The following is a 26,348-nucleotide window of genomic DNA, read 5'->3' as shown; positions in this document are numbered from 1 at the left end:
CCTTGAGCCCCTCTTCATGTAAACACCGAGTCTTTGCTTCAAGTGCATTTCTCGTAAAGAGCACATTATTGTGGTTTGCTTTCTTTTTTCCATGTGGAAGGTTCAGAATGTGAGGGCTTAAATTAAAGGGTTGGACTACATTATTTGAATGTGGTCGCCAGAAATTTAATCAATTCCAAATGATTTTTCAGCAATTTCTTTATAAAATAGAGGGAAAGTAGAGTAATGAGAATGAGGGCAGAGCAAGAAATCTAGCTTAATGAACTAGCCTATTACTCCAGCAGGACTCCAGAAGCCCCAGCCAGAGAGCCTAAGGGTCAGTTAACAAAGGTTTTAGCCAAGAGGCCTCCTCCCAGACAAGGGACCCCTCCAGAAGCTAGTACCTCCCTCCAGGAAAGCCAGGGAAGAAGCCAGCCTTTTTCACTCACCGATGTGGTAATTCAAAGGGAGAGATTTAAGAACAGTCTCACCAAGTCCAGGGACTCAGGTCCAGTAAGCATATTCTTCACCAGCCTCCAACTCAAACTCAGAACTCCAAAGAACAAAGAACAGAACTCCCAGAAAGTTGTAACTCCTTTTGCTTCTTTGTGTCACTTCCTGTGCCTTCCTCTCTTTTTACGTGGACCCATTATAGTCTATAGTTTTGCTTAGGGCTGCCCAGGGGGCAATCAGTGGTTTCTGATTTGTCACCCACTTTCACACAAGAGAGTCCCAGACCTCCCCCACTTAAGGATAAGTGGGGTGTATATGCTTCTGGTGATTAAATCTAACAATGAGCAGGGGAGAGTTAATCCTATCACCACACATGGTTACATGATTCTTGTTGTCTCCCTCCCCTCTTCCCTCCCCCTTGCTGGAGTTGATGAGTAATTGCACTGAGTTATACATATATTATCACTCAAATCCTATTTCCATATTATTCATTTTTATAATAGAGTAAGCTTTTAAAAACAAAATGTCATTTGCTTTCTAATCTACTATGTGCTCTCCTTCATTTTATGGGTAAGTTGCTATCATTCACATTCCTGATAATTATGATTGTTAGATGTGTTTTTCCCTCATTTATAGTGTTATCATTATTTAATTATTAGTTTAATTATTTATAATTTATATTAATTAGTAATAAAAATAATCTTAGAGGCTTTATACTAAAGTTTAAAGTATTTATTAGTAAAGAGAAAGAAAGATAGAAATAAGGTTTCCAGCCTTTCTAACTTAAAGGAGCATCAGATCCTATTTTCTAGGAGGTTCCTCCATGCCCCTGCCACTTGCCAGAAAATATTGAAAGCTAGAGAAGAGCTGCAGGAACAATATGAGGGACAGTGAGGCTAGAGAGAGGGACAAGAGCCAAGAGACTTGTTTTTCAAGCTTCCTTCTAAACCTTCTAAACTATGATAATAGTAATTAACAGCTAACATTTATGTAGTGTTTACTATGTGGCACAGTTGTACTGGCAGATGTATGACCCTGTGACTCCTATGGTGAGTCTTTCTGAGATTGAACTGGGTTGGAAGTCCCCTAGATATTTAATTCATACAATATCCTATTATAATTCTTCTTATACCCCTTCCCTCCTCCCTTTGTAAGAAACAAACATCTGGGAAAGAATGGGAATGAAATCAATGCTTGTTGCACCTTAGATCATAGTAGTGTCCTTTGACTTCCCTGGATTATCACTTACTTAGCAGTTTTTGCTCCTGCAGATAATTTGACCATTAATATTTTGGTTCATCTGTCACTTTTCTTCCTATCATTGGCCTTCTAGATATGTGCCCAGTAGAATAGTATGTGCTCAGGACAGAGGAACTCTGAGAGGTTTTCCAAAATAGTTTTCCAGAACATTCCTAGCACCTGAAGGATATTGATGTGATGGATTCTGCGCAGTGCCTTGAACACTGGCTCTTTCTATCCCCTTTTACCATCTTGCCCAATATGATGATTATGATAATAGTAATTAACAGCTAACATTTATGTAGTGTTTACTATGTGCCAAGCACTTCGCTATGTTTTACAAATATTAGCTCATTTGGTTCTTCCAATAACCTGGGGAGATGGATGCTGTTATTACCCTCATTTTACAGATGAGTAAACTGAGGCAAACAGAAGTTAAGTGATTTGTCCAGGATCACACAGCAAAAAGTATCTCAGGCCAGACTCGAATGAGTCTTCTTGACCCCAGGCAGATAGGTAGCACAGTGGACAGAGTACTAGACCTGTTGTCAGGAAGACCTGAGTTCAAATCTGCCTTTGGATACTTACTAGGCATGTGATCCCAGGCAAGTCACTTACCCTCTGATTACCTCAGTTTGTTCAAATATAAAATGACCTGGAGAAAGAGATTGCAAGCCACTCCAGTCTCTTTGCCAAGAAAACCCCCAAAAGAAGTCACAAAGAATCAGACATGACTGAAAAAAACAACAACAACTTCCTGCCTCCAATACTCTATCCATTGTACCTACTGGTCTCTAATTTGATGAGCATGAAACTAATATAAAACAAGTGGTGTTTTAATTCTGTTTCTCTTATTGAGGCTTTGGAACAATTATTTTTTTCTTCTAAGAAGAGTTTTACTGCTTAATTATTGGGGAAAGACTCTTAATTTTATAAATAAGATTTATAAATGACCTGTAGATTTTAGATATTAGATTTCTCTGAATTGCTTGATGCAAAGATTGGGTTTTTTTCTATCCATAAGTTTTCTTATTCTGGCTTCATTTTTCTTTATGCCAAAACTGTTAAATTTAAAATTTATATTTGTCCTGTGGTACTCTCATTGGTCTCCCTGCTTCTGCCCCAAACCTTAACTTTTATTGACATACACCGATGCAACCCTGGCGCAACTGTGGTATGTCAGGAATGTTTTATAGACAGGTAAAGTTACTCAGGAGGGGGAAGGGATGAGCTTCCTTGATACAAAGTAGAGTAGCTGGCTTGAGAAAGAATTGGAGTTTGAAGCCAACCTGAGAGAACATGTTGATTTCAAATGTTGATAGTTATAACTGTTTTTCTGTGTCATTTACTCTCTCTGGCCGTGGACAGTTGGTCTCTGGCAGTTGGCAGACACACACACACAGATTCTCTGTCATGGCTGGAGAGTTAACATCTTTGCCTCTCTCTCTCTGTCTGAGGGAAAGACCTAAAGGAATTCAGTGTTTTTCTTTCCCAACTTGGAAAACACTAGTGACTATCTATTTCTGTCTTCATAAATTGGTTTATATCTGAGAAGACCAAAGAAAGATCTGGCCTTTGGTTCAGAGTCCTAATATGATTCTTGTTGAGACTCAACCAGCTAGCCTTTGTTATTTTATAACTGGAAAGTGACATTAAGAATTATAAGGATAATAGTGGTATTTATTTAGGATAGTATAAATTTGGGTTAGTCAGATCAGGGAGGATTAGTGTAGCCTGTGAAACACAGGAGAAGCAGTTCCTTGTGGAACCAAGGAGTTTATTTGGGTGGATTTAGAATCCCTTAGAATCACAAATCCTTGTTATCCTTATATATTTCAATAAATATTTCATTTGTTTATAATAAGAGTCTCTTTAGTGTCCTTGCACCTGGCCCTATAGGGAAGTTCACATTTGAGCTTCACTTCACTTTATCACTGAAAATACTTTTGATTGCATCTTTCAAAAGCATCTGAACAGTTTTGAACTTGTATTGGCACAGTTTTCCCATCTATTTTTATGTAACTGGCCATTATTATTTTTACAGCTTACACCCCAAAGTATCCCTTCACATTCTGACTAACTGTTTTATGTTTGCATGCAACAGGGTGTGGTGGGCTAGTAGAAACTTTTGGGTTACAGGCTTAAGGCCAAAGTACTGGTCAGAAAGATTTATTACCACCCTAAGCTGTATTTTTTTCTTAGCAAACTATATTATTTGACTATTAACTCAAAAACTAATTGTGCTGTAAAAATTATCATAAAGGCTAATACTATCATAATCATCAAAGGGGATAGGGGGTTTCACACTTGTTGAATGAAAAATAGAAGAAATTTCACATATCTCATTAAGAAAACAACTGATCTAGAAAATAAATCCAGGAGAGATAATCTAAGAATTATTGGATTAACTGAAAGCCATGATTTTTTAAAAAAGAGCTTAGACATCATCATTCAAGAAGTTATCAAGGAAAACTGCCCTTGTGCTCTAGAACCAGGAGGTAAAATAGAAATTGATAGAATCCACCAATCATCTCCTGAAAGAGGCCCCAAAAAAGATAACTCCCAGGATTATTAGAGCCATGTTCCAGAACTTCCAGAACAAAGAGAAACTATTTCAAGCAGACAAAAAGAAATAAAATTTGGAGCCATAGTCAGAATAACATGAGATTTAGCAGCTTTTACATTAAAGGATCAGAGTACCAGAACTATGATATTCCAGAAGGCGAAGGGACTAGGACTTCAACCAAGAATCACTTACCCAGCAATACTGAGCATAATCCTTGTGGGAGGGAAGGGGGATGGATATTTGATGAAACAGAGAACTTTAAAACATTCCTGATGAAAAAACAGAGCTGAATGGAAATTTTGGTTCTCAAATACAAGATTTTTTTTTAAAGCAGAAAAGTAAACAAGAAAGAGAAACCAAAAGATCTTCATTAAGATTAAACTGCACACATGGGAAGATGATTCTTACAACTCCTAAGAACTTTATCGTTAGGGCAGTTAGAAGGAGTATACACAGACAGAGGGCAAGGGTGTGAGTTGAATATGATTGAATGATATCTTAAAAAATAAAATTAAGGGATAAGAAAGAGGAATACACTGGGAGAAGGGAGAAATAGAATGGGGTAAATTATCTCACATAAAAGAGGCATGAAAGAGCTGTTAAAGTGGAGAGGAAAATAAGAGAGGTGGGGAAGGAGCACATGAACCTTATTCTTGTTGGTATTGGCTCAAAGAAAGAAATACAAAGACAATCAAGTGGGTATACAAATCTATCTTACCCTGCAGGAAAGTAAAGGGGGAAGGAGATAAGAGATGGAGGGTGCTAATAGAAAAGAAGGTGAATTGGGGGATGTAGTGGTCAGAAGCTAAACACTTTTGATGATGGATAGAATGTTATTCGAAATCTATTTTTGGCCAAAATACTTTCTCATTTTTGTTGCAGTTCCTGTTGAGTAAGTACCTCCCTTAAAACTTTGTGGTCTTAAGTTTATTTAATAATATTTTACTGTGCTTGGTTAATTTGACATATCCCATTGATTTATTTTTCACAAATTCAATTACTTTTAGTAATTGTTACTTTTTAATGTGTCTTCTCTTAGACTCACTGGTAGGTGAGTCAGAAATCTCTTCAAGCCCTTTTCCAAAACATCTCTTCTCTGCCTCTCCCTCCCTCTCCTTCCTACTTTCTCCTTCTTTCCCACTCTTACCAGCACTTCATCTTTTGAGCCAAATGTATCCCCCAATGCAGACCTCAGTGCCCATTATCTCCTCTTCTCCCCAGCCCCATGCCACTCCCCAACTCAGACATTCCCCCTTCTTTCTCAAAGACTTCAGTGCCTGCCTCCTACTCTCCTCTTCTACCCATTCCTGCCCTTCTTATGAGAGCTACAGGGCACGTGCTGGTCTGATCTCCTAATTTTTCACTTGCCTCAACTTTCATGACCTCTTCTGTCCCATCTCAGCTATGTGCAGGCTTGGTCATGGCCTTGGCCTCCTCCTCATGCACAAGTCTTACACTTCTGTGTTTGAGGACTTTGAATTTCCTTCCTGATCCCTTCTCACTCTATCTCTCCCTGTGCCTTACAGCTTCGAAACCTCTTACTGTTGACCTCTACCCACCCCACACCATCCAAGGACATTTGAGGCAATGAGCTGTCTCCCCTCTCCAACTTTCTTTTTAAAGTCCTCACCTTCCATCTTAGAATCAATACTATATATTGGTTCTAAAGCAAAAGAGCAGTAAGGGCTAGGCAATGGGGGTCAAGTGACTTGCCCAGAGTCACACAATAAGGAAGTGGCTGAGGCCGGATTTGAACCTAGGACCTCCTAACTCCAGGCCTGGCTTTCTATGCACTGAGCCTCATGAATACCCCTCTTCTTCCTTCTTAATCTTGATGTCTTAGTGAACCAATTCAGTTCAATGGTTTCCTCCTCTCTTGAATCTCTTTTCCCTCCTCCTTTCACTGATGGCCCTGACCCAACCGCAGACCTGGATTACTTCCTCCATCTCAATCCTTTGCTCTTATTCATGGGTCACTAAATGGGACTTGAGAAGGACAGGTGACAGTCTGGATTGAGCCCACTCTAGACTTTGTTTCCTCATCTTGCCCAACTCTCTTAATTCCATGGGCCTCCCTCTTGTGATTATTTCCTCTTTTTCCTGGTCACAGCACAGTATGTGTTGGCACATTAGATTGTAAACTCCTTATTTTTATAAGAAATGTGAATGGTCTGAATTCTCTCATTTAAGAGAGAAAGGTATATGTGTAATTGGAAATCTGTTACCCTAAAAACTGCATTTCCCAGGAGCCCACTGATTTCCTGTCATTATAGACTTCCTGTAGACAGAGGGATAAATTCAGTGGGCATTCCTGGTCTGGCTCTTTTGCTTCCTGTTGGTGACTGTGGTGGTAAGCAGGCATTTTGAACAGGCTGATTAGCCATGGGCATGTGGTTTTTTTATTTTGTTATCTTTTTATTCCTTTATTTCTAATGATCATTAATAAATCTCCTAAAATATAATATCCTTATTATTTGAGATTAATTTTTACATATATACTAGACTGACAAACAAAACTTGCCACTACTGTGGCTATAGAAGAAACCTCTTATTGGAGCAGATACATATCAATCTAGACATTAGCCTAAAGATAAAGAGCTCTTCCAAATTCTTATTTGAATGAGATAAACAATTGAATTACATCACGGAGAAAGGAAAAATGAATATGAAATATGTAGATTTTCATTGAATATGCATCCAGCAGTTTGATGGCTAAAAAGTGACACAAAGAATAGAAATAAAAAGCATGTGTAGTATGTAAGAGCTGTGGGAGATCTTTCACTCAAGGGGACATTTGACTTGATGTCGAAATAACCAAAGTCATTCCATTTTTAGAAATTAACCTACCTGAGCAACGCAAGGGTCTACACGGGGGCAAAAAACATACTGATAATTGAAATAAAGCAAGTGAATTCAGCAGATTGGTGCTGCCAATTAGAACAATTCTGCTAAGGTTGATTTGCATATTTAATAGAGTGCCATCAAAGTAACGAATGTCTTCATGGAATTGGATGCATTTCTGATGGCATTTATATATGACAGAGCAGCACTGGAAAACGATTAATCATTCAAGCAGTAACCACTGCTTCCCTGAGACATCAGAGAAGGAAATGGCAAACCAGTCCACCATTTTGCAAGAAAACCCCATACAAGGTCATGAAGAGTCAGCTGTGACTAAACAACCACATGTTAGGAACTAGGGAAGATACGAGAAAAACAGGACACAATCCCTGCTCTGAAGGAAGCAGCATTTTATTGGGGGCAAAGACTATATATACATGCATATTCCATGCCTCTGTCTATAGGCCTGAACATACCGACATGCATACACACATGTGCACATGTATGTATGTGTTGTTGTTCAGTTATTTCAGTTGTCCAAATTTTCATAATCCTATTTGATGGTTTTTTGGCAGATACTGGATTAGTCGGCTACTTCCTTCTCCAACTCATTTATAAATGTGGAACCTGACACCAAGGATTGAGTGACTTGCCCAGGGTCGTGTGGTTAGTCCATGTCTAAGGCTGTATTTGAACTCGGGCCTTCCTGACTTTAGGTCTGACATTCTATCCACTGCACCACCTACTTTCCTCTGTGCGTGCGTGTGTGTGTGTGTGTGTGTGTATAGCCAGAAAGACAGATAGACAGATAGATAGATGATGGGATGGATGGAGAGAAACAGAGCCGGAGAGCCAGAGATGGATGCATACATAGAGCCAGAGTAAATACAGCAAGACAAACGCAACGTAGTGAACTACGCAGTGCTTCGGGGCCCAGAAATCCTGGCCCTACTCAGTGAGGCCTTGTTGCTTTCTTCATCCTTATACCCTCTTCCTTAGAACGAAGCTAAAGGTTCTTTTCTGTTTCATAGAACACCCAGAGTTTGGAGCTGGGTCTTTAGAGGAGCTCTACTGGGCTCCCCAGCACGGAGAAATCACGGCACAGTGTCTAGAGCTGCTGGTCTCACTCACATAGAAAGGAGATGGAGACTCGGAAGCCGAGATCAGCAGTGGAGCCAGTCGTCCATCAATTGGAGGATGGTTCTCATTCCTATAGATTTGACCATGTTCTCTACAGATATTCCGTATAAGACTCTCCTTGAGAGACTGCCTGTAAATCCCCCCCCCCCATTTTCCATTTTCCTTCAAATCTTGGAAATAATTATTTTATTTGTACAAAACATTTTCAATTTAATGCACTCAAAATGATGCACTTTACAGTTCACAGTGGCTTCCATCTTGGCTCCTCATAAATTCCTCTCCTATCTACAAATCTGATAGGAGCTACATTCCCCGTTTTCCTAGTTTACTTACGATATTTCCTTTATTGTCCAGATCATGTATCCATTTTGACCTTCTCTGAAGGAATGGCTATCGATCTATACCTAGTTTCTGGCAAACCCTTTTCCAGTTGTCCGAGCAAACGTTACCCAGTAGCGATTCCTTATCCCAATAGCCTAGATCTGTGGTTTTTGTCTATACAAAGAGATTATAATCTTTTACTACTGTTGTACGTCTGTTCCGATCCACTTATCTACCTCTCGATCTCTTAGCCAGCACCAGACAATTTTCATCATTACTCCGTTATAATATAGTTCGAAGTCTGGTACTTCAAGACCCCTTTCCTTTACATTTTTTCTTTAATCCTTTTGTTCTTCCAAATGAATTTTGTTATAATTCTTTCTAGCTCAATAACATAAGCTTTTGGTAATTTGATTAGAATGGCATTGAATAAGTAGATTAGTTTGCATGGGCTTGCCCTTTTAATTATATTGACTAGGCCTATCCATGAACAACTAATATTTCTCTAATTATTTAGGGCTGACTTTATTTGTGTAAAAATTGCTTTATAATTATGTTTCTGTAGCTCCTGGGTTTATTTTGGCAGATAATTATTCTATCTGTGGTTATTTGAAATGGAATATCTCTTCTTAATTCTTCTTGTAGGACTTTGTTGGTAATATATAAAAATGCTGAGTATTTATGTGTGTTTGTTTAATATGCTGCTATATTATTAAAATCATTGATAGTTTTAACTAACTGTTTAGTTGAATCTTCCAGATATTCCATGTATACCATTACATTCTGTACAAAAAGAGATTGTTTTATTACCTCTTTGCCCATTCTGACTCTTCAATTTCTTTTTCTTTTCATTGGCATTGCTAGTGTTTTTAATACTTGTTAAATTTATTTGTGGTTGGACTTGAATATATTAATTTGGTGGTCACCAGGGATTTAATTACTAAATCTCAAAATGAATTACTAAAGTAAATGGAATTTATGATAGTTTAGTTTATAATAGAGGGAAGATATTAAGGAAGAGAGAGAGAGAGAGAGAGAACTCCAGCTTCCTCTGAGTCAGGTAGAAATTCTAAGGCCCTAATCAGGGAAAAGGAGTCTCAAGATGATGGGCCTTTTTTGGAGGTTCACACCTCCATAAAGGCAGGGAAACTAAGTCAGCCTTTCACTCACTCACCATGGTGACTGTCTAAAAGGAAAGCAGTCTGAGGTCTCCTGCATGAGCTCCTCCTGGGGAGAGTTCCACAGCCAAGTCCAAATGTCTGTCTTCCAGTATTTCCTCAAGTGTCTGTCTTCCCTCCAGCTCCAAGTGACTGATCCTTCACTCCAAGACAGGGTGACTGATCCTCCAGTCCAACTCCGAGTCAGAGGATCTTCAAATCTATATTTTTTGTGCCTCTGTTTCCTCTATTTAAGGACCTTTTTCTCTTGTGTCACCTCCCCTAAATTTTATGTCTACCAATTACAGCACATGCCCTCTCCAGGACTGCCCATTCTTTACTTCACACCTTTTTTGGTTATATCACACCTTCAGTAGTTAGTTACTTTTTTGTAAATTAAAAATGGGTAGATCTACTTTAAATACTGGGTTAACACTTGGGGATTAAAATCTAAAAATAGACAAGGGATTACAATTCAATCTTCCCAATGAAGGAAGAGCTAAGTACCTTCCTTGTTCCAATCGGGGATTACAGTTTAATCTTCACATACTATGGTAAATAATATTGGCGATAATGGCCATCTTTATGTCGCTCCTGAAATAATACTTGGTGGTGGTTTGAGTTCATTGCTTTGTATCATCTCAAGAAAACCTCCTTTTATACCTCTATTTCCCAGTGGTTTTAATGGGAAAGTATTGCATTTTATCAAAGGTGTTGTCTGCATCTATTGATATGTGATTTTTTTGCATTTATTATTAATATGGTCAACTATGTTGATCGTGTGAAGATTAAATTAACTCTCCCTGCCCGTTCTTCCATTTTATCCCCAGAAGTGTCTACACCCCACTCAAGCTTGGCATTTTAAAATGCCAAGAACTTCCCGTGGAGACTGATCCTGAAGGAGCTCCAGCTTGGGCCCTCGGACTGTTCTTGGACTTTCCTTTAGAACTACCTCGTGAGGCCAACTCCGCTCCTGGGTTTTCTGAAGGGACCAGCCTCAGGAGGGGCTTCTTCTCTTGAAGGAGGCTTCCTCTGATCCAACCATTCTGGAGGGCAATTTGGAACTATGCCCAAAGGGTGATAAAAGACTGCCTGCCCTTTGATCCAGCCATAGCACTGCTGGGTCTGTACCCCCAAAGAGATAATAGGAAAAAAAACTCGTACAAGAATATTCATAGCTGCACTCTTTGTGGTGGCCAAAAATTGGAAAGTGAGGGGATGCCCTTCAAGTGGGGAATGGCTGAACACATTGTGGTATCTGTTGGTGATGGAATACTATTGTGCTAAAAGGAATGATGAACTGGAGGGATTCCATGTGAACTGGGACGACCTCCAGGAAGTGATGCAGAGTGAGAGGAGCAGAACCAGGAGAACATTGTAAACAGAGACTGATACACTGTGGTACAATCGAAGGTGATGGACTTCTCCATTAGTGGCAATGCAATGTCCCTGAACAATCTGCAGGGATCTAAAAAACACTATCCACAAGCAGAGGATAAACTGTGGGAGTAAAAACACCAATGAAAAGCAATTGCACAGGTGCTGAGAGGAAATGACTGAGGAGAGACTCTAAATGAACACTCTAGTGCAAATACCAACAACATGGAAATGGGTTCGAACCAAGAACACATATGAAACCCAGTGGAATTGTGCGCTGGCTATGGAAGAAGTGGTGGGAGGGGGCGGGGAAGTGAGGAATGTCTTTAGGCTCAGTGGAGAGGCAGAAGGGAGCAGCTCAGCCTAAGTCCCTCTGCCTTTCAAGTAATAAATTCTGGCAAGCAATGGTGCATGTGTCCACAGAGAGGGATCTGCATGCCATCTGTGGCATGTGTGCCATAGGTTTGCCACCACATCTCTATGATTTATTCTTTAATCCACCCACTCTTTAAAATTAAGTTATTTAGTCTCCAATTAATTTTACTTTGTATTTCCATAGTCCTTTATTAAGTACAATTTTTTTATTTCATTATGGTTCTGAAAAGAATGCATTTAATATTTTGTATTTTCTACATTTACCTCTAAAGTTTTTGTGCCCTAATATATGGTCAATTTTTGTAAAGGTGCCATATATTGCAGTGAAAGTGTACTCCTTTCTATTCTCTCTCCCAGTTATCTATCACATTTAACTTAGCTAAGATTCTATTCATCTCCTTGACTTCTTTCTTGTTTGTTTTTTTATTAGATTCATCTATTTCTGAGAGGGGAAAATTTATGCCTCCCACTATTATTGTTTTGTTATCTATTTCCAGCTATAACTCTTTTAGTTTTTCCTTAAAAAATTTGGATGTTATTACATTTGGTATGTGGGTTTTTTAAGTAACATTCAATAACTAAGTATTATATTTTAAAAGTTTTATTAATAATAACTAAAGTAAAAGGAAGTTCTTGGACTCAGCCTGGTCACAAGTAAAAGAGAGCATGGGAGGAGTTATAGCCCACTTAGATACCATCACGCAAAATGCAAGGACACAGGAAAGAGAAAAGGATTCTAGGTAATACAGAAAGGAACTTTGGGTAATATAGTTTTAGGGGCTCAAGAATATCTAACCATATAGGTGCCTATAGGTTAAATATCGATAATGCTTCATCACTATGATACTTTTTGATGCAATGTAGTTCCTCATTTGTTTGTTTTTTTTATTGTATCTAGTTTAGTTTTAACTTTGCCAGAGGTCATGATTGCTACCCTTTCTTTTTCTATATCAGCTGAGGCATGGTATATTCTGTTCCAGCGCTTTGTTTTTGCTCCATGTGTCTTCCATTTTTAAGTGTGTTTCTTGTAAATAGTATACTGTTTGGTTATGGATTTTGATCCATTCTGCTATCCATGTCCATTTATGGGTGAATTGATCCCATTTACATTCAGTTATAATGATTACTGCTCTCCATTCTATTTCTGTTCACAATTTGTCCTTTTTCGCTTTTCCTTTTGTTGTATCCCTCCTCAGACATCTAGTTTCTTCTGTCTACTCCTTTTCCCAGCCCTTTTAGAACCCGTCCCTTATTCTCTCTCCTTGTCCTCGTCTTTCTAAATTGACCTACTCTTTTGAGGTTGCTTCCTTTCCCCTTACCTCCTAGTTGTTATTCTAGCCCCCCCCCCCCTTCCCCAAGAATCTCCTTTATGCCTCCTATTTCTTGCTATGCTCTCCCTTCCCTTAGTCCTTTGGACCCTCAAGGGAATTCTTGGTCTCTCCTTTAACCTGTCCCCTCTCCCTGCGGTCTCTGTGTACATTAAGAAGTTTGACCCTTGAGTTGCTCCCCCTTTAGCCCAGAGGCGATAAGGCTAGGGCTCTGGTGCTCCCAGGCTTCCCCCCTCCCCTCCTGCACCCTTTGGCCTCCTCCTTCCCTCATTTATTGTTCCCCTTAGCTCCGTTGTGGAACCTCCTTTGGTTTTTTCCGGAGCTGTTTTGGCTCCTACATCCTCCTGCTTGGCACAGCTGGGACATTATCTAGAGCTGTAACCCGGCCTCTCACTCTGCTCCCCAACACCAGGCCCGAACCCTCTGGGATCTTCACCTGGAAGGTGGCAGGAAAGCTTCCTATCCTGGTCAGTCATGAGGAAGGGCCCGGTATTGATTTAGAATCGGGAACCCTGGAGACTCCATCTCCCACAATCCCCTTTTCCGGCACGGGCTCATCTGTTCAGTTTTGGTTTCTCTGCTCTCTGGCAGAGCAGGTGGAGGTGGGCGCTTGGTGTCCAATTTTCCCCCTTTACACTAAGTCAATTTTTACTAAATGGTAGTAAAATGGCACATCATTCATTCTGATCTTTACAGCACCCTGGTAGTGCCACTGTCCCCACTGTGGGCTCTCGGTTTGCCCCTCACCCCCACTCCCATCTGTGGCCTGGCCTGGTGTGCCTGGCAAACTGTGGGGCCCTCACCAAGGCCCCAGGTTAGAGGTGCAAGTTTTCCCATCCTCAAAGATGGCCCCACACAAACCAATTCGGCGTTTTGGCTATTCTTTTGCATGGCCAGAAAGACCCGTCCTTTGGTGGGTGAAGAGGGAGGTGCAGGAGATGTCAATAGGACCCACTGGCCGGCCCAGGTGGGAAGGGAGTGGGCTGGCAGCTCACCTGCCTCCCAGGGCTGTGGCACCACCAGGTGCCCCCTTTGTGGCCTTTATTTGCCGGGCCTGGGGATCCCAAGGGGAAGAGGGGCAGACCCCAATGAGCTCGCGCACTCTCTCCCTTTTACAGTCATTGTGAACAGAACCTACAGCAGAGAGCACACCAGGGAGGGCCTTGGGTCCCTCAGATCCTCTTCATCTCCTCCCTCCCATCCCAGTGCAGAGAGGCTGGCCCAACAATCCGGGAACATGGGTGAATTACTGACCCCAGCAAACAGGTTGGGGGGGAGGGGGGGCGCAACCCTCCACTTGGAACATGTCCTTCCTGATGCCCTGCTGTACCTGGGCCTGGCACTGCAGTCATCAGGTAAGTTCCTATCTGCCAGGCCAGTCTGGGGCCTCTCTCTGTGGTAGCTCCAAGATCCATGTTGTTCCTAGGTATGACCTTGGATCAGTCATTTTCTTTTATTTTTTGTGATTTGACATTTTTTATTTAATTTAGACTATTTTTCCATGGTTACAAGTCATGTTCTTTGCCTCCCCCTCCCCCACTCCTTCTGGTAGCTGGCACCCTTCCAGTGGGTTTGGCATGTGTCATTGATCAAGACCCATTTCCTTATTACTGATGTTTGCACCAGGGTGATCGTTTAGAGTCCACGTCCCCAATGCTAACCCCGTCGAGCCATGTGGTTTCCGCTCCCCCAGTTCTTCCTCTGGCTGTGGATACATTCTTTCTGCCAGTCCTGGGTTGTCCTGGGTCGCGGCACTGCTGCTAGTAGCTTGATCGTGCTACAGTGTATCCGTCTCCTGGCTCGCCCCTCTCCCTCTGCATCCCTCCAGCTCTTTATTCCTCTGAGCACAAGAGAGTTCCGTCCCCGGCAGGTACCACAGCGTGCTCAGCCATTCCCCAATGGACGGGCAGCCCCTCGGTTTCCAGTTTTTGGCCACCACAAAGAGCGCAGCTGTGAATGTTCTTGTTCAAGTCTTTTTCCTTATGACCTCTTTGGGGCACAAACCCAGCAGGGCTGTGGCTGGATCAAGGGGCAGACAGTCTTTTAGCGCCCTTTGGGCAGAGCTCCAAACTGCCATCAGATGAGCCATTTCAGCCCGCAGAGAGGGGCAAAGTCTGGGCCTTTGGGGGGGAGGGACTCCCTTCAGGAGACCAGAGACCCCGCCCCCTCCGGAAACCTTCCCCGCCCCTGTATTAGGGCCTCCTGGGCGCTGGGGCTGAACGTTCAGAGGCTTCTGCAGAGAGACCTTGGCCTGGTCACAGCCTTAAGCCAGGCCTCGGCTTAGGAAGCGCCAATTTGAGGAAGGCTCCTCGGCCGGGGAGCGGATGCGGGGCAACTGAAGAGAAGCCGCAGGACCCGCCCCTCCCTGTCCCGTCGGCGGGGTGGCTGCGAATGAAAGGCTCCCGGGAGGGCTGAGGCCAGAGTCCGGGAGGAGGCCGCAAGGAGCGGGGCGGGGCTGAAGGAGCAGCCTCGGAAGCGCCGCCGCTTGCGTTCAGCGCCCGCTTCCGCCACAGTCACAGTGTGTGCCTCAGCTCTGCCCGTCACCCCAAACCCCGGCGAGGGCTCCCAGGGCCGGGCAGCGGAGCTGAAATGACTTGCTCAGGGTCACCCGGCTGGGAAGTGTCGGAGGTCGGATTAGAAGCCGGGACCTCTAGCCCCGCCCCCGATCGCTCCAGTGTCTTGGGCCGTAGGTTCGCCCTCCGGGGAGGGCACGTGCCTGGGCTCGGCCCGGGAAAGTCCGGCCGGGAGTCCCGGGGGTGGGGTGGGGGCGGGGAGCAGCCAGGAAAAACCTCCTCCGGGAGGCCCGTCGGAATGTGGGGCTGCCCAGGGTTCGGCCCCCAAAGGGGCGGGGCCGCGAGGGGGCCTCCCCGGGGAGGAGAAGATACAAAGTAGCGAGTTCCAAGGAGGAAACCGACCAAGCGGAAGTCTGCCGAGCTACAAAGTCGCCCTCCGGGCTGCAAAGCCTCCGGAGGAGGCCGGGCAGGGAGGGCTGGCCCAAGGACCCTCGTAGTTTAGCTTAAAGCCGCCCCTTCGCAGACCCTAACCCTCGGCCCAGAGGCCCCGTTCCCGGCTCCGCTGGGCCTCGACTCCCCGGGCGGCGGCCTAAGGGGCCTCAGTTTCCCCTGCAGAAAAAAGAGAAAAGGGCGGGCCGGCCGGCGTAGCGCAGTCTAAGGGGCTCGGGGGTGGGGCCTCCACTGGGGGCGTGGCGAGGCGAGGCTCCTCCCCTCCCGCCCGGAGCTTGCAGCCCGAGCAGCCCGGCCGCCTGGACCCGGAGCAGAAGCAGCAGCAGCAACAGCGGCGGCGGCGGCAGCAGCAGCAGGAGCAGACCATGGCGAGCCACACGACCGCGGCCCTGGGCGGCCTGGAGCAGCTGCGAATGTGCGGGGCAGGAGCAGGCCGCGCCCTGGCCGTGCTCACGAGCGGCGGGGACGCCCAAGGTCAGCATGAGCAGTGGAGGGGCGGAACGGGGGAGAGGCCGCCTGGGGCTCGGAGCAGGGCGCGCAGGGCGCAGCCCTCCCGGAGAGGAGGAACGAGGTGGGATGCGGAAGTGGGGACTGAGCGGGGGAGCCGTCTGGGGCTCCTCGGTGTGGGCGCCCCACCGAAGTGAAGGCGGAAGGGGAGGACTCTCCCCCCTCCCCCCGAGGGTTTGGCCCTTGAGAGTCTGAGCCAGGTCATGGGGGAGGGGCGAGGGAGGCCCTTGGTCCTCTTTCATCCCCAAGGCCCCCAGCACTACGCATGCGCTGGAAGGGAGGGGGAGGGGCAGGGGCAGCCTGCGGACGTGAATGTCTTCACGACCCAGGCTGGCCCAAGCTGGTTCCGGCTGGAGCTTAGGGGTGCCACGTGATGGTCAAGCCACTAGCCAGGGGCCACCCCCTCCCCCACCTTGCAGACAGGGAGACTGAGGCAGACTAAAGCTTGGTTGTAGGAATTAGCCAGGTGCTGCAGACTTGTGTGGCCTCAGTTTACTCCTCTGTAGCCTAGGGATGACCCCCCCCAAGGGCTGTCCCGGGCTGGACCCTGTGGGCTCCATTGTCCAGGCCAGTGTGTTGTCCTGGGAGCCTCTGTAAAACGGGAACATCAGAAGGGACAGTTATCAGGTCCCATGTGGCCAAGGGACTTCCCCAGTGTCCGAAGCTGGATTTGAACTCGGGTCTCCCTGACTCCGGCTTTAGAATGGGCAGCCCCACGGCCCCCTGGTGTGAGGCTGTGACCAGTGGGAGCCCCGCAGGTTCTAGCAGGTGAGGAGGAGGAAGAGGCCTCCTCTGTGCCTGTGGGGGAGGGGGCCGCTCACCCCCGGGTCTCCCACAGGCATGAACGCGGCGGTCCGGGCCGTGACCCGCATGGGCATCTACGTGGGGGCCAAAGTCTTCCTCATCTACGAGGTGGGTGTCGGCCTGGTGCCCAGCGGGCAAAGGCGTGGAGGCGGGGTTTCGGGCCATTTGTGGGGGGGGGGGGGGCCTGCTGGCTGAGAGTCCCCCCTCCCCCTGCAGGGCTACGAGGGCCTGGTGGAAGGAGGCGACAACATCAAGCAGGCCACGTGGCTGAGCGTCTCCAACATCATCCAGCTGGTAAGGCCGGGCTGGGGGGGGGGGCGGGAGGGGCCGGGCACGGGCTGTTGGGGCGCCCCTGACCTGGCCGTGCCGCCCCCAGGGAGGCACCATCATCGGCAGCGCCCGCTGCAAGGCGTTCACCACGCGGGAGGGCCGCCTGGCCGCCGCCTACAACCTGGTCCAGCACGGCATCACCAACCTCTGCGTCATCGGCGGCGACGGCAGCCTGACGGGCGCCAACATCTTCCGCGCCGAGTGGGGCGGCCTCCTGCAGCAGCTGGTGGAGGAAGGTAGGCGGGCGGGCTCACGTGGGCGCCGCGGGCCGTGGCCCTGCGCGTGGCCCGGCTCTCACGGCTCCCTCGTTCCCTCTGCAGGGAAGATCCCCGAGTCCGTGGCCCAGACCTACTCGCACCTCAACATCGTGGGGCTGGTGGGCTCCATCGACAACGACTTCTGTGGGACGGACATGACCATCGGCACCGACTCGGCCCTCCATCGCATCATGGAGGTCATCGATGCCATCACCACCACGGCCCAGAGGTGAGCGGACAGTGTGGGAGCTCCTACTGCGCGCTGGGGGGGGGGGGGGGAGACACTGGCTGAGGGAGCTCCTACTGCGCGCTGTGGGGGGAACACTGGTTGAGGGAGCTCCTACTGTGCGCTGGGGGGGGGGAGACACTGGCTGAGGGAGCTCCTACTACGCGCCAGGGATTGCGCCTGACCTCTGTCCCTTCCTCTGTCACAGCCACCAGAGGACATTCGTGCTGGAGGTGATGGGTCGGCACTGCGGGTAAGGAGTGCAGCTGGGAATTGGCGAGCTGGCCTCCAAGGCCCCTCCTCCCCGACCCCCTCACCTCTCACCCCGCCCCTCTCCAGGTATCTGGCCTTGGTGTCTGCCTTGGCGTCCGGCGCCGACTGGCTCTTCATCCCTGAATCCCCCCCTGAGGATGGCTGGGAGAACTTCATGTGTGAGAGACTCGGGGAGGTGAGTGCCAGCCTCTGCCCTGGCGGCCACGTGTCCTGCCCACTTCCTGTGGCCAACCTTGACCAGCTGTATATCCGCCGGAGAGGCGATGCCTATTGGGCGGTCCTGAGTTCGAATGCTACCTTGGAGCCCACAAGTGGCTGGCCTCGGGGCTTAAATGGAGAAGGAGGGCGACAGTCCTGGGCCAATGCCCTCTGAAGAGGTGCCAGGGTTTGGGGGGGCCGATGCAAGAAGCCTTCCACATGCCTCCTCCCCACCCCACCCCCCACCCCCCCACCCCCAAGAGCCAAGGCTGGGGCTTGTGCCCAGAAAAGGCTTTAGGGGTGGAAGAGAAGAGAACTTGGGTAAGAGACTTGCCCACAGTGACCTTGTCCATAAGTTGCAGTCCTGGGTTTCCAGCCTGGCTCTGTGTAACCCTGGGCAAGAACCTTCCCCTCTGAGCCTCAGTTTCTCCACCTGGGAAAGGGGCTTAGGCCACCCCTAGGCCAGAGCCTTTAGGAGTCCATCGTGGGCTCCTGGGGTGTCTGGCCGTGGCCCCGGCACTTGGCTTGGGCTCAGCAGCAGGGTATTACCGAGGGGCTCCCAGGAGGTGGGGGAGGAGCTAGCCCTCAGCCAGGGCTCACCCGACCTCCCATTTACAAGAGGCTGCAGAGGTGAGGGAGGGTCACCGTTTCCTTCCAGACACGAAGCAGGGGCTCCAGGCTCAACATCATCATCATTGCAGAAGGTGCCATCGACCGGCACGGGAAGCCCATCACGTCCACTTACGTGAAGGATGTGAGTATCTGGGCAGTCCCCACCCTGGCTGAGGGCTACGGCTCCCAGGTCCAGGTGCCCAGGCCTGTGCTGGCTCCCCCAAACCCCGACTCCAAGTCTTCTCTCCCCCATAGCTGGTGGTCCAGCGCCTGGGCTTTGACACTCGAGTGACTGTCCTGGGCCATGTGCAGCGGGGAGGGACGCCGTCTGCGTTTGACAGAGTCCTGGTAAGTGGTGTGTGTCCGTGTCTGTGTCCACGTGTGTCTCCGTGTGTCCGTGTCTGTGTGTCCGTGTCCGGGTGTGTGTGTCTCTGTGATGACCCTTGGGGGGCCCAGAGGACAGGGACAGGCAGCGCAGCTTTCCAGGCTTTGTCTCTGCTGGCTCTCGGGCCCGGAGGCCGGGGCTGGGGGCTGAGAGGTAAAGAGCACAAGGGATTCCAACCCATCTTCCCCAGGGTGGAGGGAGAGAGCCCGTTTCCTAAAAGTGCTCGAGGGCCCAAGGAAGGAGCCAGAGCAGCCTAGCTGAGGGCTGGAAGCATGGTGCTACGGAGGGTCCAGTGACGGCCCCACAGAAGTCGATGGTGTTTGGGGAGTGGCCGCCATCCCTGTTGTGGGTGATTGTGGTGGCTGCTGGCTCAACTGCAGGGGAGAGCCAAAGCCTGATGACTTGTAAAGAGCCAGAGAGGAGGGAATCCTCCCTCCTGGGAGAGGAGGGAATCCCCTGCTGGCCCTTGGGGGAGGGGGGACAGGAGCTGTAGACCTGGCTGTGGCTTGTGTCCCCAGCAGACTGTCGGGTGCTTGACTGGGGCTTTTCACAGGCCCCACAAGGGTTGGGGAAGGTGCACACCGATGGGTTGCTGTGGCTGCCCCCTCCTGCTTGGCCTAGGCCCAGGTGGATCTGTAGGCAGGGAGGGGTGCCTGGGAGTCCTGAACGGCCTTTCTGGGAGATTTGCTGTTCCCCCAAGTGTTTCCACATGTCTGTGCGGGGACCAAAGGAAGGGCCTAAGTGTGTGGGGGAGAGGGTGGAGCAGGTCCAACCGTGGTGTCCTTTCCAGAGCAGCAAGATGGGCATGGAGGCTGTGATGGCCCTGTTGGAGGCCACGCCGGACACCCCCGCCTGCGTGGTGAGCCTTTCTGGGAACCAGAATGTGCGCCTGCCACTGATGGAGTGTGTCCAGGTGGTAAGTGTCTGCCCGGCACCCAGGGTGGTGCAGACGGAGGCTGGACCCGTGGGGCTGGGGAACGGCAGCAATCCCCTCCCCTTCTCCCATGGGGGAGAGGCAGGCAGAGCGGCCCATCTCTGGGCACTTGACCCACTCCTCGTGGTGGCCCACTCCACGTGTCCGCTTTCTCTTTCCAGACGAAGGACGTGCAGAAAGCCATGGATGAAAAGCGGTTCGATGAGGCCATCCAGCTTCGGGGGAGGTGAGAGGCAGAGACCAGTCTTGGGGGCCTCACCCACTCCTCGGCTGCAAAGGCCCACAGAGGGCGAGACCGCAAGGCCTGCGGGGTGGCTGTCCCCCGGCTGCTTGAGGGTGATGAGGCACCATCAGGAGCACTGCCCTCGGTTCAGGGGAGCTCCCTGGCAGATCCATTTCTTGGGGCCCTCTTTCTTGAGGCTCTGGCCAGCTGGAAGCAGCCTGTGCTGTGCCTCAGCCCTGCCCTGGTGCTAGATCTGGGAAATGGGTATAAGAAACACTGGCCTCAGCTCTAGTAACAGTGGCATCTTCAACAAGCCAGTGAAGGGGTTTCCAGCCCTACTTGGGGGATGAGAACAGGACAATGACTTGGCCAGGGTCTCCCAGTGTGTTCTCTGGGTCTCTCTGTCTCTGTGTGTCTCTGGCTTTCTCTCTCTGCCCACGTCTCCCTGAGCTTCTTGCCTGGATCCCTCCTTTGCAGGAGTTTTGAAACCAACTGGAACATCTACAAGATGCTAGCCCATCAGAAAGTCTCCCAGGAGAAGGTGAGGCTCTCTTAGGGCCCGAGAGAATGGGCAGGGAACTGAGGTGTGGGTGGTGGAAGAGACCACAAGACCCTCCTGGTGGGCCAGAGTGTGGCCTGAAACGCGGGAGGAATAAACATGGCATTTTGTACTTGGCCACAAAACCCAAGTTTTCCAGAGCAAGAGGAGGAGGTGGACTTAGCCAGTGGTGTGGGCAGGGGTCAGCAGGGGATGGGGCAGTCCATATTGGGCAGGAATAAGGATGCTCCAGGCCCCCCCCTCCACACTAGGGTGCCCCAAAGAGGGTGGCCATTGATCAGTGGCAGTGGCCAGCCCAGTGAAGGGCCACACGAGGCTTTGGGGACAGGGAAGCCTCTCCCAGTGTCTCAAAGGTTTCCTTGTTTCAAGGGTGGCCCCAGACAGTGGAGGGAAATGGGAAATGACTGCTTCGGGGGGGGGGGGGGGGGAGGCATCAAACCAGGGCATGTCAGCCAGATTAATCCTCTTGACCCCTGAGGTCCCTTTCAGGGCACAAAAGCCATTGCCATTTTGGAATGTTCCCGTTTAGGTGAGGCACAGGACATGGGGACAGAGGGCATCAGGGTGCAAAGTCCTTCTGTAGATGCTGATGCCACCCCTTCAAGGTTCTTGCCTAGGGCCACAGGATGGAGGACCTGAAACCTGACTGCCACACGGGTCCCCTGTTGGCACCTTCCCTCCAGCAGTGGCAGCCTCTGGCCCGCCACTGCCCAAGGCTTGGCCTCAGGCTCCCGGTTTCTGCCTTTGTCCAGAGTAACTTCTCCGTGGCCATTCTGAACGTGGGGGCTCCAGCTGCAGGCATGAACGCTGCTGTAAGGTCCGCAGTGCGGACCGGCATATCCCAGGGACACAAAGTCTACATCATTCACGATGGCTTCGAGGGTCTGGCCAAGGGGCAGGTACGTCCGTGTGGAGGGCTGGACCTGTGGCCACCGATGGCCGGAGAGGGTGCTGGCCACCCCCAGAGGGCCCCAGATCACCCTGGGAGGCGAGTCCTCATGTTTGGTCCCCCTGCAGATACATGAGGTGAATTGGCACGATGTGGCTGGCTGGCTGGGGCGAGGAGGATCCATGCTGGGGACCAAGAGGTCAGCACTTGGGGAGCTGGGAGGGGCTCGGGGCTAGGAGGGAGCTCAGCGGCATCCAGCCGCACCCTGTCTCGAGCAGAGCTTCAAACAAACAAGTGGTCACCCAGCTTGTATGGGAGACCTCCAGTGATGGGGAGCTCCCCACCTCCAGGTGGCTCGATTCTCAATGTCAGGAGGGTTCTGTTCCATGTTAAATGGTAATCCCACCCCGGGGTGAGGGCTTCTCAGTCTGGGTCACCTCCGGTCAGGGCTGGGGACAGAGCAGGGTTTGATGCCTCAGGGAGGCTCTTCACGAGGGGGGGGGGGTGCAGTGATGGGCCTGAGAGCACCCAGCAAGTGACCAGTCTCTGCTCCCAGGACTCTGCCCAAAACTTGCCTGGAGAAAATTGTGGAAAACGTGCGAGCTTACAACATCCAGGCCCTGCTGGTCATCGGAGGCTTTGAGGTGAGAGCAGCCCCTCCCCTGATTCAGATGCATTCAAAAGTGTACCTTTGGGGGGTCAGTGGACAGACCCTTCCTAGCTGGGTGACCCTGGACAAGTCACTAACTCCCACTGCCTAGCCCTTATCCTTTTCTGCCTTGGAATTGATCTGCAAAATTGCTGCTGAGATGGGGGGTCAAGGGGACCGTCGGCCCCCGGAGGTGAAGGGGAAGACCATACGGGGGGCCCAGGGGGGCCCAGGCCTTCCTGGGGGCAGCGCAATCCTCCTGTCTCCAGGCCTACGAAGGTGTGCTGCAGCTGGTGGAGGCCCGCAGCCAGTACGAGGAGCTCTGCTTCGTCATGTGCGTCATTCCCGCCACCATCAGCAACAACGTCCCCGGCACCGACTTCAGCCTGGGCTCGGACACAGCTGTCAACGCCGCCATGGAGGTGAGAGCCCTCCTCTCTTCTCCAGGTAGCCTCAGCTGTCCTGCCCAGCTCCAGCCTATTGGACTGGGCCGCCTGGCGGGCCTTCCCTTTGGCCTCAGTTTCCCTGCTCTTAGACTTGGCTGGCAGCCCCTTCTCTGTTTAAACTCCAGGTGACTGATGCTGAGCTGGTCCCTCCCTCCCTGGCCGCCTGCTCCTTTGGGTTAGGGAGCCCTCAGGCCCAGGGTTCAAATAGGCAGTAGCCCTCAGACATTCTCATGCTCCCAGGGAGGAGCCGACCCCAGTGTGCTTAAACACAGTTGGGGAAACTGAGGAGAAAAAGGTCCAGGGCAGGGGGTGAAAAGCTCCTTCCAAATTGGAAGGTCTTTGATGGGCTCTCTGATATCCCCCAAAACTGACCTTAGCCCAGACTCTACAGTGGGGCCCCAAGTCATCCCAGGAGTAACCCCACAGCCCTGAACTCCACCACCATGTGCTGGCTGGTGTGGAGGGCAAGCATTGACTCGCTGCCCCAAAGGATGAGCATCTACTCTCTTTCCAGTTCTTTGTATCCATGAGAAGAGCTCCTATCAGTAATTTTGTACCTTGTGGTCCTTCCCCCTTTTCTCCATCTCTTTGGGCTCTAGCTCTAGGAGTGGTGTCTCTGGCTCAGAGTGTATGAAGAGTTTGGGGGTCCTTTGGGCAGCGTTGCCCATTATTCTCCAGAAGGGTTGGCTTCAGCTCCACCAACAATGCACCAGTGTGCCTTGGGTATCCTACCTCCGTGCCACGTTAACCAATCTGAGGGTGTGAGGTAGAGCCTCAGACCAGCCTTTTTTCACCCAGAAAGGGAGCCCAGCGGGTGGGTGAGGTGGCTGGCTTGTACGGGCTCAGCAGCAGATGAGTCTGCTTGACACTACCTACCACCCTTGGGGTAGCCCTGGGAGGGGGGGCTGACTGTCCTATCCCTTCCCTGTCGCCCCCACAGAGCTGTGACCGCATCAAGCAGTCGGCTTCCGGCACCAAGAGGCGGGTGTTCATCGTGGAGACGATGGGAGGCTACTGTGGCTACCTGTCCACGGTGACGGGCATCGCGGTGGGCGCGGACGCTGCCTACGTGTTTGAAGACCCCTTCACCATCCACGACCTGAAGGTGTGATGGGGGCCCCGGCCGATGCCACCTCCCCAGAGGGTCCATACCTGCCCCCACCCCAGCATGCCGCAGGCCTTCCCTGGAGCCGGACTTGGCCCTGAACAGACCCGGGGACGAGGGGGCAGCTCTTAGTGGGTGGAGGGGCCGTTGGCAGTCTTTTCAGCGGGAGGGGAATGGGGGTGGGGAGGAGGGTGCTGGGGAACATGTGAGCCAGTTGGGCTTCGGGGGGAGGATGGGGCAGGGTGGCTCAGGCAGGTCTCCCTGTTCTTTAGGCCAACGTGGAACATCTGACGGATAAGATGAAGACCGACATCCAGCGGGGGCTGGTGCTCCGGTGAGTGGCGGGGGGGTTGCGGGGGGGCATCGGGCCAGAATGGCCGGGGGGGGGCGCAGCCCTGGGTCCGGGCGTGACTGTGATTGTTTGTGGTTCCCTCCAGGAACGAGAAGAGCCACGAGCACTACACCACGGAGTTCCTGTACAACCTGTACTCCTCCGAAGGGAGAGGAATATTCGACTGCCGGACGAACGTCCTGGGACACCTGCAGCAGGTGTGGGCAGGGCAGGGGCCTCAGTTTCCTTCTTTGGCCAGACTGCAGGGGGGAGGAGCTCACCTGACCCCCCCTTCTGCTTGCAGGGAGGAGCCCCGACCCCCTTCGACCGGAACTATGGCACCAAACTCGGGGTGAAGGCCATGCTCTGGATGTCCGATAAGCTGCGGCAGTCCTACCGAAAGGGTGCGCTCAGGGCCCGGATGGGGGGGTCCTGCCGCCCCTTTTCGTGCCCCCCAACCCCCCCTGGTCTCCTCCTCATTCTTCCCCTCTTCTCTCCAGGGCGCGTTTTTGCCAACTCTGCAGACTCCGCCTGTGTCATTGGGCTGAGGAAGAAGACGGTGGCCTTCAGCCCCGTCACCGAACTCCAGAAGGTCACGGATTTTGAGTGAGTCTGACTGAGGGTTAGGGCGGGGTGGGGTGGGGCAGCCGCTGGCCCTGCACTGGCCTCCTCCACCTGGATGCCCACCAGGCTCTGCTTAGTGGCCACACAAAGAAAACGAGAGCAGGAGCTTCCTGGCTCAAGTCATTTCCAAAGACCAGGGCCTGGCAACAGGAGGGGCCACTGGGAAAGGCCCAGAGAAGCGCCGAAGGGCAGAGCTGTAAGGTGGAGGTTGGGGCCAAAGGTGGGGAGCAGAGGAGGTGAAGGGGATGCTGGACGGCAGCCTCAGGCTCAGGCGGCTCCCCCTCTCTCAGGCACCGCATGCCCCAGGAGCAGTGGTGGCTGGACCTGCGGCTCATGCTCAAGATGTTGGCCAACTACCAGATCAGCCTGACCGAGTATGTGCCAGGGAAGATGGAGCACGTGACCCGGCGCACCCTGAGCATCGAGAAGGGCTTCTGAGCCTCGCTGGCCCTCCCCTTCCCCCCTCCCCACTGCACCGGCTGCCGCCCTGCCCGGAGACAGTCTGGTATTGGCAGAGAGGAGCTGGGGGCTCTGCTCTTGGGGGCGGATGCAGGCTGCTGACATCACAGCTGGGAGGGGCCTTGGTGGCTCCTTTTGTAGTCAGGGAAACCAAGGCCTTATGTAGGGGAGAGTCCCAAAGGACCTTGGAGACCCTGTCAGCCCAGCACCTTGACAGATGGGGAAACTGAGGCCCAACTCAGAATCATCCCATGTCATTGTTCCCCACCCCCACTAGCTAGTCTGGAGGAGGAGGAGGTGACCCTCTTGTGGTCACACAGCCAAGGCAAGGTCAAGCTCTCCCTGGGCCCAGGCATGGCGCTCTGCCCTTCAGCAGCAAGCTGGCGCCCAGGCCCGGGCCCTGGAACTGTGCATGTTCTACTGGGATCACGCCGTGTCTGTCTTGTGTCTGTGAGATTAAAAGCCCACTGAGCGAGCCAACACGTGTTGTGTGATGGAGCCGGGCATGTGTCCTGGGTGGGTGGGTGTCCGCCCAGTCTGGAGACCCTTTGGCTGCTGGGCAGGAACTTCAGCTTGCAATGCCCCCTCCCTGGGCAGGCTTGTCTGGGCCCCCAAACCCGGGTAACAGCTGCCTTCTGCCCCTGCAGCCCTTCTCGCCTCCAGCCCGGCCACAAACCCCTTGGCTGTCTGGTCCCTCTCCTCCTTTCCACCCCTCCCCCTTCCCATTGATCCATATCCAAGTCCTGTCCCTCCCCCAGCCCAGCTCTGACCCCACACTCTTTGTCCCCACCCCTGGGG

General features: G+C 50.8%; 2 protein-coding genes across 11 annotated transcripts in view; one reads left to right on the top strand and one right to left on the bottom strand.

Annotated features, from left to right (window-relative positions):
• Positions 1-26,348, bottom strand: part of LOC100026020 (zinc finger protein OZF-like) — a 515,718-nt gene that overhangs the window by 187,224 nt on the left and 302,146 nt on the right. The gene's annotated exons all lie outside the window — the stretch shown is intronic.
• PFKL (phosphofructokinase, liver type) lies at positions 14,228-26,030 on the top strand. The gene is made up of 22 exons (XM_056814543.1): positions 14,228-16,213; positions 17,085-17,158; positions 17,267-17,344; positions 17,427-17,616; positions 17,701-17,866; positions 18,072-18,116; positions 18,203-18,311; positions 18,993-19,088; positions 19,202-19,294; positions 20,122-20,247; positions 20,427-20,491; positions 20,966-21,029; positions 21,800-21,946; positions 22,065-22,135; positions 22,493-22,580; positions 22,855-23,007; positions 23,972-24,136; positions 24,409-24,470; positions 24,574-24,685; positions 24,772-24,871; positions 24,968-25,073; positions 25,382-26,030. Exons 1-22 carry the CDS (start codon positions 16,105-16,107, stop codon positions 25,527-25,529), a joined length of 2,367 nt encoding a protein of 788 aa, XP_056670521.1. The 5' UTR covers positions 14,228-16,104; the 3' UTR covers positions 25,530-26,030.

The sequence above is a fragment of the Monodelphis domestica genome, chromosome 2 (assembly GCF_027887165.1).
Source record: "Monodelphis domestica isolate mMonDom1 chromosome 2, mMonDom1.pri, whole genome shotgun sequence".
Lineage (NCBI taxonomy): Eukaryota > Metazoa > Chordata > Mammalia > Didelphimorphia > Didelphidae > Monodelphis > Monodelphis domestica.
Note: the sequence above shows the minus strand (reverse complement) of the source record. Positions and strands in the feature narration are given on the sequence as shown.

Coding starts and splice junctions, on each gene's coding strand:
- PFKL (XM_056814543.1), top strand. CDS start 16,105: ATGGCGAGCCACACGACCGCGGCCCTGGGCGGCCTGGAGCAGCTGCGA. Junction 18,117..18,202: donor GTGATGGGTCGGCACTGCGG/GTAAGGAGTGCA, acceptor GCCCCTCTCCAG/GTATCTGGCCTTGGTGTCTG. Junction 22,581..22,854: donor TGGTCATCGGAGGCTTTGAG/GTGAGAGCAGCC, acceptor TCCTGTCTCCAG/GCCTACGAAGGTGTGCTGCA.